Source organism: Falco rusticolus, chromosome Z (genome assembly GCF_015220075.1).
Source record: "Falco rusticolus isolate bFalRus1 chromosome Z, bFalRus1.pri, whole genome shotgun sequence".
Lineage (NCBI taxonomy): Eukaryota > Metazoa > Chordata > Aves > Falconiformes > Falconidae > Falco > Falco rusticolus.
Genome location: NC_051210.1, coordinates 23,493,490 through 23,508,258, shown reverse-complemented (window position 1 = coordinate 23,508,258; position 14,769 = coordinate 23,493,490). Strand labels below are relative to the sequence as shown.

The 14,769-nt window shown below is 43.7% G+C and overlaps 1 protein-coding gene across 1 annotated transcript; it reads left to right on the top strand.

Moving 5' to 3' along the window:
* Positions 1-7,365: 7,365 nt before the first annotated feature.
* On the top strand, positions 7,366-13,568 carry SRP19 (signal recognition particle 19). Its single transcript, XM_037373950.1, has 5 exons — positions 7,366-7,494; positions 8,977-9,052; positions 10,033-10,104; positions 11,264-11,375; positions 12,344-13,568. Exons 1-5 carry the CDS (start codon positions 7,451-7,453, stop codon positions 12,475-12,477), a joined length of 438 nt encoding a protein of 145 aa, XP_037229847.1. The 5' UTR covers positions 7,366-7,450; the 3' UTR covers positions 12,478-13,568.
* The last annotated feature ends 1,201 nt before the right edge of the window (positions 13,569-14,769 follow it).

Genomic DNA, 14,769 nt, shown 5'->3' with positions numbered 1-14,769 from the left:
CTCTGCTCCCTCCTGGCTTCGTGTGGCCCTCCAACCTTCTCACTGGCAGGGCATGAGAAAGTGAGAAGTCCTTAACTTAGTTGTTAAGCGGTGTTTATACTAAAAACATCAGTGTGTTATTAACATTATGTGCATCCTAAATCCAAAACACAGCACTGTACCAGCTACTAGGAAGAAAATTAACTATCTCTGCTGAAACCAGGACATAAATAATTTGAAATTCTTAGAAATAGAAATCCCCTAGTTTAAGTGCAATCTGTTAATTCAGTGCAAATACTGTGTCACATACAGATGATTGATGGTTCCTTTTGATGTTACAAATTGACTGTACGCAGCTGTGAGTTTACACAGCTGTCAGCTGTTCTACAAGGCTAAAAGAGAAGGCCAAAGAATGACTGGGTCTAAAATCGAGGTCTGTACTTAAAAGAGACGTAGTCTTTGCAAAATTGAAGGAATGAGAGAGGAGTAGAAATCCCTGGTTTGCTGTTTCCACTTTGTCAGTTCTCCAGTTGCCAGCTAAACAGGGATTTGGATAGAGTCTTGGCCTGACAGTCTCCCTTATATCTCAGTGAAACACCATGTATTGTCTGCTGTACTTCATAAACTAATTCACGCAAATCAAGGCTTGGGTCTAGGTGACATAATCCGGAAGACTTTTAGCTCTGAACTGCACTCAAGTCAGGATGACTGTTCCAAGGCCGCTTTGTGATTGTCAGCTGCTCTTGTGGCTCAGCAGTTAAGACAGATTGAAACAGGTAAGCCTAATGTGGTTTAGGACATCCCAAATCCTTTAAAAAGACATGAACATCTTGGGGACATTCATACCTTCTCTAGGATATACAGGCTATCAAAACTTTTTATAGGCTTCTGCCATTGCAATGAACAAGTCATGCTTCTGCTGACTAACAAAAGTTGTGTAGCTGTTGTCTCTGTAGGATAGGCATGAGGTGGTGCCTTTCCAGAAACACTTTACATAATGACAGGATTTTCGATGGTTAATATTAAAAGAACTGGGGTAATCTATGGATTTAAAATAACCACTTCTTTGGGGAAGATTATGTATACAGTCTTTTAAAGTGGCACATGCCAAGAATGGTATGGTTAATTCTGCATGTTGAAGTTTCATGGTAAGTAAATACCAGTTTTATGAAACTTAATGAAGAACAGCATTGTTTTCTCTCCTACGCTGGTTAAAGTTCTCTGTTGGACAGACCTAGTTCATACCTGTCTGTTACTTCCTTAGGAGTCATATTTAATGAAGTATGTTTCCATTTTGAACAGTTCCTTCTTTTTTTTTCACCAGTCCCTACATTTTACTTTAAAAGAGATTTTTGGAATCCTTGCATATAAATATTCTGGAGAAAATCCTAGTCAGCTTGCCCCCTTCCCTTCAGTCTTTACTGAACCAAGATTTCACCCTGCATCGCCTTTCTTTATTCTGTGTTTTATCTGCACTCCGTTACAGAGCTGTTACGCCAATCTAGTTGAAAATATACCTCCTCCTGAATGACTTCACAAGTCCAATTATTATACAGGCATATAGAGCATGCTTAGATTATGCAGTGTAACATCAGGTTAGAGAAAACTTAACATGTAAGCTGAATAAACTGGCACCTGTAAACAACACTTCCAATAAAACACAGAGGAACTGTGTTGCCTCAAACTATCTACTTTTCCTTGGGCTCCCACTTCTAGTCAAGGCATCTGTACTTAGCCCAGGTGAAATGTACCAGCCTTTATCACAACTGCTTTGAATTTCTGTTCCACATTTGTACGGGCGTCGTGTTGCTAGGTTGTTTTGTTTGGGGGGTTGGGTTTGGGTTTTTTCTCTTTTTCTTGCCAAGACACCCTTAACAGAAAAACAGAACCTGACTGAAGACACCTGACTTCCTGCTGACAGTGTATGGAGTAAGAGAATTCTCTGCTCGATGCTTGTAGTGCAGTGTTCACTCCCTGTCACCTCCTCCATTGCAATTACAGCAAATGGAATAACCTCACCAAGTTATACACAGCTTTCAGAGACCAGTATCCCTGCTACTAACCAAAGGCATTATTTGCAATCTTGAAATTTTGCTGCAGATGTACACGAGTTCTATCCTCACCAGCAATTATACCTTCTCCTTATACTGCTTTAAAGAGTTCAAAAGCTGTCAGGTTTCAGTTGCTTCATCACTCAATTTCTGGGGTCAGGACAGCAAATATTTGGGAAGCGCATGCAGCTACAACGTGCCTGAGCTAGTGTGCTTTGTGACCTACTTCTGTCTCTCCATTCCTCAGGCTAGAAATACACAGAATTCAAGTTTGAAATGTATTTCTTATGGCACAAGAACAAATGCAGTGACTGGATGCCATATATTCAATTAGTCATTCTAGAGTGATGATGGGGATTAAACTGACATGTCTGTACCCAGTGCTTCATTTTAGGCATGCTAGTTTCAAGATACTGTGAATTCTAGCACCAATAAAGGAGATTGGTATGTAATAATAGCATCTGCAGAAAAAGACGACATGCTTGCCTTGTTGTGGTCAATTATGTATGCCATATGATCCAAACTACATCCACAAACTCCATTTCAAATTATTCTGTAATTATTTTTCCATCTGGAAAATATGCAGAAAATAATTCATGTCATTGCCACAAATACTGATACAGGCTATGTAGCTTTTGTTACATTACAGTAGCTAAATAGAGAAGCCATTCATCTAGTATGTTGGTATTAAGAAGCTAAGTGGGTTTTTTTCCCTTTGAATTCACAATGCAATTGTCAAATATAACAAGAGAAATACACAAAATCTTTCTCAGTGTCTTGAATTAAGTGGTCTGACTGAGAGCAATCTTAATATGCAGCAATGGTACTGTGCCACTCACAAATTGCAGCTGTGTTCAGTGCCACCTTTAATGTAATACCAGCGCAGCACTTCTCAAGGGGATGTCCAATGGGATCCATTACGCACCAAAAGTTGCTTTACAAAGTAAGTGAGAAACTAAAAACATTGCAGAAATCTAAAGGGAAAAAAACAGTGCAAAGAAGTAAATTTTAATATTTGTTCATTAAATTTTACCCTATTGTTTATTTAATTGTGTATGAAGCTGTGGTAATGACAAATAAGTATTTCATAGCATTTTTCCCTAAAAGCATCAGATTGGTCTTCAATTTAAACCGCTAGAGCCCACTGTCCTTCAGAGGGAGATCTATGTTTCTACCTTTTCAGTGGGTTCAAACCTATGTGTCCCAGAAGGAACGGACTAAGCGTGTTGTTTGACGAAATCAAATGGCAATAAGCTTTAATAGTAACGTGGTTTGGTGATAACCGTGTTTCATGCAAAGGTCAAATCATAAGAATGCCCTGCATACTGCATGCCCACACAGAGACACAATGAGTATAATAAAATCTAGTCTGTCCACAGATCGCATTTTATGTATGGTCACAGAGAATTAAACTGTGTAAATGGTCCTTTGTCGTGGTTTAACCCCAGCCGGTAACCAAGCCCCAGGCAGCAGCTTGCTCACTCCCCCTCACCCAGAGGGATGGGGAAGAGAATCAGAAAGGAATGTAAAACTCAAGGGCTGAGATAAGAAAAATATAATGGGTAAAGCAAAAGCCACGCACACAAGCAAAGCAAAGCAAGGGATTCATTCACCACTCCCCATGGGCAGGCAGGTGCTCAGCCATCCCCAGGGAAGCCGGGCTCCATCACGTGTAACGGTTACTTGGGAAGACAAACACCAAAATGCCACATGTCCCCCCCTTCCTTCTTCTTCCCCCAGCTTATATACTCGGCATGACGTCATATGGTATGGAATATCCCTTGGGGTAGTTCAGGTCACCTGTCCTGGCTGTGTCCCCTCCCAATTCCCCATGTCCCTCCAGCCCTCTGGCTGGCAGGGCCCAAGGAACTGAAAAGTCCTTGATTTAGTATAAACATCACCCAGCAACAACTAAAAACGTCAGTGTCCTACCAACATTGTTCTCACATCAGAGCCAAAACACAGCACTGCACCAGCTACTAAGAAGAAAACTAACTCTATCCCAGGTGAAACCAGGACATCCTTGAAGCCTTTTTTTGGCTTTAAGACCACCTTCTCCCCAGTCAGAGGGACAAGGTCCACAGGTGTTTGAGAAGCACAACCCCACCACTGTGGGGTGGCTGTCATAAAGGCATGCAGACTAAATACTTGCAGGCCAAGGCTTCAAAGGCTGCTGAGCTGCCCACATCCCTCCTTCCCTCCTCTACAGCCCACCTCTGAATGCAAGTGACAACAGTTGACAGAGCACACTTCTGCCAGTGTGGCTGATGCCAGATTTAAGCACTGGCAATCTGGACAATGGGACAACTCCCAAGGTAATGGCAGCTCTAACAATTTTTAGGTGGTGGGGATCTCAATTGAAAATCATTTAATAGCCATATGAGTGTGTGTATGGAATGGTAATTTAAAAGAAAAACACTGTGCAAAGAAAGAACAGTATAGGATATCCATTACCAAGCTAATGTTCTGAAGATGAGAACATTCTGTTGTTAACCCATAAAAAATGTCTAAATAATTACTTCTTATAGATTACCTCTTACAGAGGTATGCCTAACTCTGCATCAGCCAGCTTGACGGTACTCGGGAGATAACCCTTCAAAACTGTCCTGGTTCCAGCTGGGGTGCAGTTAAGTTCCTTCTCGGCAGCGGGTGCAGCTGTGCTGTGGCTGTGCTGTGCGAGCAATGCTGACAGCACACGGGTGGGTTTGGCTGTGCCCGGGTGGTGTCTATCCTCAGTCAGGGACTTCTCAGTGTCTCAGGCCCGGCCAGCGAGAGGGCTGGGGGGGCACGGGGAGCTGGGAGGGGACACAGCCGGGACAGCTGGCCCGAACTACCCAAAGGGATATTCCACACCATGGGGCGTCACACTGAGTATATAAACTGGGGGAAGAAGGAAGGCAGGCACATGTAGCATTATGGCGTTTGTCTTCCCAAGTAACCATTACGTGTGACGAAGCCCAGCTGTCCTGGGGATGGCTGAGCACCTGCCTGCCTAAGGGAAGTGGTGAATGAATTCCTTGTTTTGCCTTGCTTGCACACGTGGCTTTTGCTTTACCTATTAAATCTTATCTCAGCCCTTGAGTTTTACATTCCTTTCTGATTCTCCTCCCCATCCCTCTGGGTGAGGGGGGAGTGAGCGAGTAGCTGCGTGCTCCTTCATTGCTGGCCAGGGTTAAACCATGACAAGAACTCTGTCTTTAGCACTGGACATCTAGTGCATCACATAATTTGACACACCTCATTTACATAACCTTTTTTAACTGAGGAGCCTCTTGAGTCACGTTTGCAAGGTGCTGCCAAATAGCTGACTTGCTACTGGACAGCTGCAGTCACATTTTTGAAAGCTGCTGCTGCTGAGGCCACAGTCGTACTGTTTATATTTTCACTTAGTACAGTGTATTCACTTCTGACATAATGAGACACAACAAAACTGCCCATCATTCAAAAGACTGAAAAAACAAATAACTTGTCAACCAGTGCTAAATGCCACCCTGATTCTTTCTGAAGCTTCTCCATAACTCTTAACTCTTCCAGGTTTTCATGAACTGAACTTGCAGTTCTTCCCTGGGAATACCACTGTGTTGCACTGGGTCTCAGCACCCTCCTCTTCAGTATTTTATTGGGGGCAGCTCAGTGCTTTGGTGAAGCAGAAAATAAACATAAGAACACGGGGTCCTGGTACGTAGCTGCTGCATGAAGTTCTAACTGATAAGTGTAACAGGTGTGCCCTGTGTAATTCACATTGGCAGAATGGTGGAGGCTGCCAAGAACCTCTGGATGTCACCTGGCCCAACCCCCTGCTCAAGCAGTGTCACCTAGACCCAGGTGCCCAGGACCATTCCCAGATGGCTTTTGCATATCTCCAAGGATATAGACTCTGCTGCCTCCCTGGGCAACCTGTGCCAGTGCTCAGTCACCTTCACAGTGAAAAAGTGCTCCCTGATGTTCAGGAGGAACTTCCTGTGTTTCTCTGTGTGCCCGTTGCCTCTGGCCCCAACACTGGGCACCACTGGAAAGAGCCTGGCTCTGTCGTTTTTTTTTATATTCAGGTATGTATATATATTAATGAGATCTCCCCGAGCCTTCTCCAGGCTGAACAGTCCCAGTCCTCTTAGCCTTTTCCTCATAGGAGAGATTATTCAGACCATCATCTTCATGGCCCTTTGCTGGACTCTATTCAGCATATCCATGTCTGTCTTGTACTGGGGAGCCGAGAATTGGACCCAGCACAGCAGGTGTGGCCTCACCAGTGCTGAATAAAGGGCAAGAATCACCTCTCTTGACCTGCTGGCAACACTACTCATAATGCAGCCCGAGACACCACTGGCCTTCTTTGCTGCAAAAGCATGTTCCTGACTCAGGTTCAAGTTGGTGTCTACCAGGTCCCCCAGGGCCTTTTCTGCAAAGATGCTTTCCAGTTGGGCAGCCCCCAGCACCTACCCGTGCCTGGTGATTTTAGTTCCCAGGACTTCACACTCCCCCTTGTTGAACTGCATGAGGTTCCCATCAGCCCATTTCTCCAGCCTGTCCAGGTCCCTCTGGATGGCAGCATGATGCTCTGGTGTCTCAGCCCCTCCTCCCAGTATGGTGTCATCGGCAAACTCGCTAAGGGTGATTCTGCCCCAGATCATTGATGAGGATGTTAAAACAGCACTGGACCCAAAACTGACCCCTGGGGCACACTGATAGTTACCGGCCTCCAACTAGACCTTTGTGCAACCCTCTGGGCTCATCTTTTGTTATCACTTGTAGTCCGCTCCAGGCACCGAATTCATTCAAGGTGCCGTGAAGGTACCATTCAAGGCGCACTGCTGCTGCACTCTGCGACAAGCGTGCGGGCGTGCTCCTCACGTGTGAGCGGCAGAGGTGGCTGCAGCCACCAGGCCCCCCACCGCCTGCCCTCTGCCAAGGCTGCACAGGGCAGGGAGAGGCCCTCCCTCAAGGCCGTAATCCAAGCCCGCCCAGGCGGGCAGCCCGCGCCCCCTGACATGCAGCGAGCTACCGCCGCCACTTCTCAGTACCGCACCATTCTCGCGTCACGTTTCCGGCACTGACCGAGGAGATTTCCCCGTGGGACCCCCGACCGCCCTGCGCTCCCTCCCCGCCCGCCTCACAAGGCCCGCCCGCCTCACAAGGCCCGCCCGCGGCCCGGCCCGAGCCCGCCGCGCCCCACCCCCGCCCCGCCCTGCCCTCGCTCCGCCCTCGCCCCGCCGTCCAGGCGCATGCGCAGCGGAAGCTGCGCGCGCAGCCCGCGGGCGCACACGTTGCGCCTCCTTACAGGGTGATGCGCTTTAGAGACAGCACCACCGGCCAATGGGATTCCAGGACCTGGAGGCGGGGACGGGATTTCCTGGCGAAGAGGAAGAGGGGTGAGGCTGGCGCGGGCCGGCGGCGGTGGCGGTGCCGGGGCTGCCGTTGCTATGGCCGCTGCCGCCACTGCCACGTCTCCAGCTGATAAGGAGAGGTAACGCGTGCCGCGCCCTGCAAGGCGGCGACCTGCCCAGCGGGGCCCGCTACGGGAGCCCGCTGGTACCCTGCCTTGGAGCGGGGCGCGGCCGAGGGCGCGCTGGGGACGCGGCCGGCGGTGAGGGGGCGGGTGTCTGCGTGAGGCGGGTCGGGCCCGCAGCTGTAGCGGCGATCCGCAGCCTGGGCGATGACAGCAGCGTGCCGTGTGAGGTGGCCGCCCGCCGAGCGTGCTGTGGTCGCCGTTCGGGGCTGCTCCCGGACGCTCCGTGTGGCGCTGGGGGGGGGGCGGCGACGTTGGGGCCTGCGGGCCTCACGCCGGGCCCTGAGGCGGGGCACCGGCCACCCCAAGAGGCGGCAGTGGGGGCTGATCTGGCATCAGGCCGTGCAGGGAGGTGACTGCCGTGCGTGTGGTGAGGCGGGAGGCTGAGATGTGGCCGTGTCAGATTCGGGAGTGCTTGGGGCCGCGCTGCCCTGTTACTCTTTGAGCGTGTCGTGTAAAGCTGAGGCAGAGGCTGTGGGGGTCGGGGCGGTGTGTTGGTGGTTGTGAACGTCAGGAACGAGACCGAAAAGTTCCTGTGCGGCACTCTTGCCAGCTAAGCAAGCAGTACTGGCTGGCTCATAAAGAGGAGTGTAGATAACCAAGTGAAAAGCCACTTAGCAGGGGAGGAGGAGTAGGAGTTCAGATGGCTGAGGCTCGTTTTAGAGACAGCAAGAAATGCACCCAGGAAAGCAGAAAGGATTAGTGATCCTTGTCAGTCTCGGACTAACTGAACATTAGTCTGCTTCAGATTATTTGCTTGCTTTTTGCTTCTCTATTTCCTTATGCTGTCATAGCTTTTTATTCACATATAGGCATTTCTAGCTAGTTGGGGTTTTTTATTGTCTAACAAGAAGTATAGTTGACATTCCATCACTCTTGTTCCCTATATGTGCTTGATAGGTTTCTAAGCCTAGCTCTTCAGAGGCTTTATAACTTAGGCAAATCTGGGTTGTTCTGTGTGTGAATAGGCAAGGGAAGGCAAATCTATAGCAAAAAAAAAATGCTGTTTCTTGCTTCTATCAAGAACTTAATCAGCCATTAATGTACTACAACCTCATCAAGAAACCTTTAATTCTTTTCAGGGAAATGGATATGTTTTTTTCTAGATTGCAGGGGTTTAAGAAATGGGTCAAAACGCTCGCTTTCAGCCTTTTTTTTTTTTTTTTCGCAAGATAAGTAGTGCCATCCTTTGTACACACTGTGCCTCAAAAAGTGGTGTCATGCAAGGAACGTTTCAGCCAAATGGTCATGCAGTGTCCTGGATAACTCAAAATTGGGTTTTACTAATTGGTCTAGGGAAAATAAGTAGTTGTTCTAAGCTTCTGTGGGAACTTTTGTGTTGTAGCAATGAGATTTATTTTTTGTTTTGCTAGGAAAATACTGCATAAACAATTCAGGAGTTGATACTGCTTACTAAAACTCACTGTTTTTTCTTTGTAGATATATCTGCATTTATCCAGCATATTTGAACAACAAGAAGACAATAGCAGAAGGAAGAAGGATACCTATAGACAAAGTAATTTTGTGGGTGGCAGGGAAATACAGTGTTTTGTTTTGCTGTGCAGTAGTGTGTAGAGAGTTGGAAAATAAACCTCAAAGCTGTTATCTTTCCAGTCCCCAGTGGCAAGTAGCTCAATAACTGGAAATTACAGTGTATTTGAAGATAACCTAGTGTCAGCATGTGAATTTGGTAGAAGAGCACTGGGTCTAAGTGTCTTGTCTTTCATGTGGGCAGCACCTTTGGCAAGCAGGTGAAGTAATGGGAGGCTAGTGCTCTCAGCCTCCTACATATAAGTAGTTTGCCAAATCTGAAAGCAATGTAGAAAAGAATAGCTAGCTAGTGATTGGGTTTTGATGCCTGACTACATATGCCTGTAGTCTGTGACCTGTCCCCTTTGTGGCAGAGTCAGTGGCTGTTGCTTTTTCTGTCCAGAAATAGTGTTTTATCATTTCATTCCTTTGTAATGTTTTTAACAAGCAGCACTTGGAATATAAAGAGCTTTTCTCACTGCTTAGGGTTGGGATTTTTTTTCTGATAATAGCTAAAAATAAAATCATTCTTGAGCATACAAGTTGCCAGTCAAAGATCTGTCTACGGGATGCTGCCCTGTGCCTAGAAAGTTTCTACACTTTTCCACTTCAGTTCTTGCTGTGAGTTTGCTGTTGCTGATTCATAGCATCTAGGGGTTTTTATATAATAAATATTATTTCATTTCAATTACTTTTCCTAAGCAATTCTTTTATTTGCTCCCCATCCTAATTAAATCTGTCTTACCTGCTTCTCTGATGTCTTCTTTCTTCTTTTTTTTGAATGGTTTCTAGGCCACAGGTGTGCTCATAGGTGACTTCTACAGTAGTTTTGTCATTATTTGAAGTACCTTGTCTTTGCCATCTGCTTTTTCTAGTTTTAGAATATAGGGTGAGAAACTGCTAACTCTTGCTGTGTAGGTAGTTAATAACTGAAAAACAGTTAACTGTGACACATTGTTTCAACAGGCTGTTGAAAATCCCACCTCTACAGAAATCCAAGATGTATGTGCAGCAGTTGGATTCAATGTGCTGTTAGAGGTAATTTAAAAAAACAAACAAAAACCCACCACAAAACCCCCACATAACCTTGGTATGTGTCTCTGTTCTTCTTTTGTTAGGTGTTTTCTTACAGATAGGATAAATCACAATTGAGACGTTTTTATTATCAGCCAAGATGCTTGCTTTGAGTAATAACTGACCGTAATTATGAAGTTAATGTTGGAATACTGTATGCAAAACAGGAATAACCCAGATCTCTTGAGACTGCTACTTTTGAAAGATTACTTTTAACTATCCTTCTGAGGAGACTACCGTAGATGCTTAAAAATGTCAGAATAAAAGCTAAACTTGCAAGCTGCAATTCAGCAAATTAAGCTTTTAAAAAGGCATATTTTTAATGTAAGGTGGTTGCCTTTTGGAATGAGTGTCCTCTAGGAATAGGATTCTGATGCTTGAAATCTTCAGAGTCCTTTGGAGTTATGTTTTAGCCAAAGAATGTAAATTTTTTACTGCAGTACCTGCTTGCTTGTGAGGTGGTTTAAGTTGGTTACTTTCTTAGGGAATGAGTTTGGGTTTCCAGAGAGGTAACTTTTCACCGTTTGTTTTCTGAATTAATTAGTAATTTAAAGAACTATTGAATTTTCTAAAAGGAGTTTAGGTCCTCATTTAAGAATGTGACTGGTATCCAAAAACCAGTAAAAAAAATCTCTTTGCTTTCCAGAAGTCTAATATATTCCTGTTAGTGCACATCAGCCTGTGAAAATAGGCAGTACCACTAAGAAACCTGTAACATTTTACAGAAAATGAAGGCTATGAGTATCCAGAAGCAGTGAGCCTGGGATTGTGAGCTGTGACTTAGTGTCTGTAGGTGTCCAGAAGTGTTTGTGGGTGTGGAGATGAAACAAAAACCTGTGTCACTGCAGTCCAGACTGGTGGGGAAGCAGAACAGTACCTGTAGTAGGCCACTTGCTTAATTGTTCAGTACTAATAACTGGTTGCAGCAGTGCTGCTGAAAAAGTTACACTGTAGGTTTGGATACTACTGTGGTGCCTAAATGGTGGATGATGCTGTTGGAGGGCTGTGGTTATGGGTTACACCTGCTCAGAATTCCAGGCTGCTACGACTTAATTTAATTGCCAGACAAATTTTGCAGAAAATTATTCTAGTTCTTATTATAATTTTCTCTTTTGTATGACAGAAAAATAAGATGTATCCTAGAGAGTGGAACAGAGATGTGCAGTACAGAGGTAGAGTACGAATCCAGCTCAAACAAGATGATGGCAACCCATGTTTACCTCAGTTTCCAACCCGTGAGTAGAGTACCTGCGTTAGATACTTTATTTGTTGATAAAACATAGACAGTCTTTTTTTATGTTACCAGCTTGTTTAATTAGTTTTTGCTAGTGTAAGTTCTACAACTTTAATTAAATCTCTTTGCCTGTATAACTCAACCAAATCAAGTTGGTGTGTGAGTGAGCACTCAGTGGAGTTTGTAAAAATGCTGTTGTCTTTGATCCTGCTGTTTCTTCAGCAGTTGCACTGGAGGGGGTTGTGTTGTGTGATTGCTATGTTGAACGAAGCCACTATTCTACTGTTTTGTTGACAGATAAAACAGGATTTTGTATTAAAATGGCTAAATTCCACTTTTTCTTGGGTTACAGACATTGGCTAGGCATCACCATGGATGCCAATTGATATAATGCCAAGTTCATTTGAGTTTTCTGCTGGCCATTTTCATAAATCAACAGTGGAGCAGCTCCCTTTAATTAACAAGAATAGTTCATCTTGAATTACAAGTAATTTGGTCTTAAGTGAAGAGCAAGAAGAATGCTGAATCTGAAGTAGCATAAGAATGCTGTTGGTCAGAAGGAGTTGATTTAAAATCATATTCCTGCTGGAAGTGTCTTCTGTCAGCAGTGCTTTTCAAAAAATGCAGCTTTTGCCTGATCATTCTGTCCCAGGTATTTTAGGCCATTAAGAGTTGAAGAGAAAGAGTAACAGGAAGGATGTAGATACTTTGAACATTGTCAGATTATATTCCAGCCTGCGGTGACATTTCAGTCCTGTACTTCTTTAAAACAAAAAAAAACAATTTAAAAAAATAAAGTTGCAAAAATTTTTCACAAACTTCTAGCTATGTAGGGGAAGGAAGCAGAACTCCTAGGCTTTGTATCTAATTTAAGAGAAATCTGAAGTGAGACTGAAGTTTCTGACTTTGAAAATTATGCAAATGTTCTTAACACAGTACGCATGCATTGATCTCTTCCTATATTTTTAGGTAAATCAGTGATGCTATATGCTGCAGAAACCATTCCCAAACTGAAAACAAGAACCCAAAAGATGGGAGGTAGTGATCAAAGCCTTCAGCAAGGGGAGGGAGGCAAGAAAGGTAAAGGGAAGAAAAAGAAATGAGCTCACATCTGGAATAATTGTTACTTCACATAGTTATACTTGCAACAAATGTGGATGGACACATTACTTGCTGCAACTTTGAAGTGAAAGATACAAGCAAGAAATGAAAGATGAAGCTGAATAGAACTGTCTGCTTTTCTCAGAACTGGAATGCATGTAGCTGCCTCACATCTGTAACAATAAATCTGTCTTCACACACGACCTGCAAGTTTGAAGCTAGCACCCACTTCTAAAGGTGGAAGAACATAAGCAAATGGGGTGGGTGGGAGAATTATTCTTTCCAGAAGAAATATGCAGCTTTTGATAAATAAATAAATATTCTTATGCAGACTAGATATCTGAAAACTGGTTGCCTTAGTAAGCCATCTATCGATGCTAGTGAAGTGATTGTCTTAATTCTGGAGGGTCTTTATCACTAACAGAAAAATGTAAATCAGTGAAGTTATGGCTCTAAACTCTTGCTGATAATCTTTCACCACTGTCAAGTGTACTAATAAAGGTGACATGGTAATTTTTAAAAAAATCATGAAATACTTTTGAAAAAGTGTTAATTTTTCCTCCACAGCCTGTATTAAAGTAGTCAGTGACATACGTTGTAAGGATAATATTGTAAAATTTTAAGACAATTTGAAAAAAGTAGCTCACTTTTGTGTGTTGTATAATATGGGATACTGTATTATCCTATTTTGTGTTGTTGTTTGAGAGCTTAGGAAATTTAGCTTTAATTTTTTTAACTGTTAAATACTATTTCAGGTGTCCGAGGCTTGCAATATCTGATAACAAAATATTTGGGGTTTTTTTCGGGTAGGCCACAAACAGGGACAGAAATTTATTTGGAGAAGATGAGTTAGAACAGCTGCAAGGCTCCTTTGAAGTAATCAAGAAATGTACTGTGCAAGTTTAAATGAGGGATACCTTAGTGTAAGGAGACTGAAAAAGAAGCAGCAGCACCTGTTTTGAGTTTAAAAGCAAAAATCTTGCATGAGTTTGCTAATCCTTACTATATGGAAACAAAGTCAGTTGAATGCTTTCACAAATGACTACTGGAAGCACGTTATCAGGTTATTTTTGATAAACTTTTCATGTGGCAACATTCTCTTTTAGGATCTTGCTTGTTTATCTATTGGGTATGCTATTCTATGGCATCACCTTTTTCCTCACTTTAAAAGACAAAGAGCATTAAAAATGTATCTAGATGTTTAATGACTATTCTAAAGTAATGAAAATGGGTAAAGTTCTTGATGGTATCCCTGCTGAAGTTACTTGTGCTTGTAGTTTGAGTTTTCTTATGTTCATGTATTCCTTGTTCCACTCAGCTGCATCTTTTTCAAGTGGATGGTGAGCTACCAGTGCCCCTTGAAGTTGATGCCGATAGGTACTGATAGTGCAACTGCCTAAAGCCCCTGACCTGTGAACAGTTGTACTTCCTGTCTGTAATACCTTGTGTGTTTCTTGTGTTGCGTTGCTTAACAAAGGAGGATGATGTGCTCTTGTTCTCATTGCAGTTGTACCAAATCCAAAACCTGCTGTGACAAAGTTCCTCTGGCCAGGGCCTGTGCCAGTGTGAGTAGTATTATGCAGGGTCTCTAAAACAGTATGCCTTAGGAGAAGAAATCTGTGTTCGAAGGCTGAAATTGACCATGGTCATACACAAGTGTCTTCAGGTTTTTTTCAGCTGATGTAGGTTTATACAAGCTACCTTTGGAGTATCTGGCCTTGAAGACACTCCTGATTTTTGCTTTCTGAAGTTTTTTTTTTTGTTACACAAAACAACTGGACATGGCCAGAGATTGTTGGTTACCCTGTAGAGTTAGGGAAGCACTACAAACTTTGTTGCAGTATGGTGCAAAAAAACCCAAGTGAGATATGCAAGCAAGAGAGGAAGATACACTTGTGATGCAAAAGGCTCTTACCTGCCCACAGATTGTGGGGCTGAAGTTATTCCTGGCTTTTCCTGAGTGCTGAGTAACTTTTCTGAAGCTTGATTTAAAATGAGAACTCTGAAAACTAACTGGTGCAAAATAACTCTGCTCCATGATGTGAAGGGGAATAACACCAGCCAAGTCATGATCATGTTATGCCTGAATATTGTAAATCAGAGCTTTAGACTATTGACAGCTGAAAAATGTGAAGGTTAAGTGTCATGGGATATCTGTTTACAGTGGCCAGAAATTAAATGTCTTAAGTTGTCTGTGCTATGGTGCGTATGTTGGGAAAGAATCTTGGCAGCATTGCTTAACAAAATTTCCCAATCAAAGAATCCAAACTAGTAAAGCTATTTTAAACTGTAAC

Bases quoted from the DNA above. Each gene is read 5' to 3' on its own strand.
- SRP19 (XM_037373950.1), top strand. From the start codon at position 7,451: ATGGCCGCTGCCGCCACTGCCACGTCTCCAGCTGATAAGGAGAG. The intron at 7,495-8,976 runs GTAACGCGTGCC...TTTTCTTTGTAG, and splicing joins TCTCCAGCTGATAAGGAGAG to ATATATCTGCATTTATCCAG. The intron at 10,105-11,263 runs GTAATTTAAAAA...TTTGTATGACAG, and splicing joins GATTCAATGTGCTGTTAGAG to AAAAATAAGATGTATCCTAG.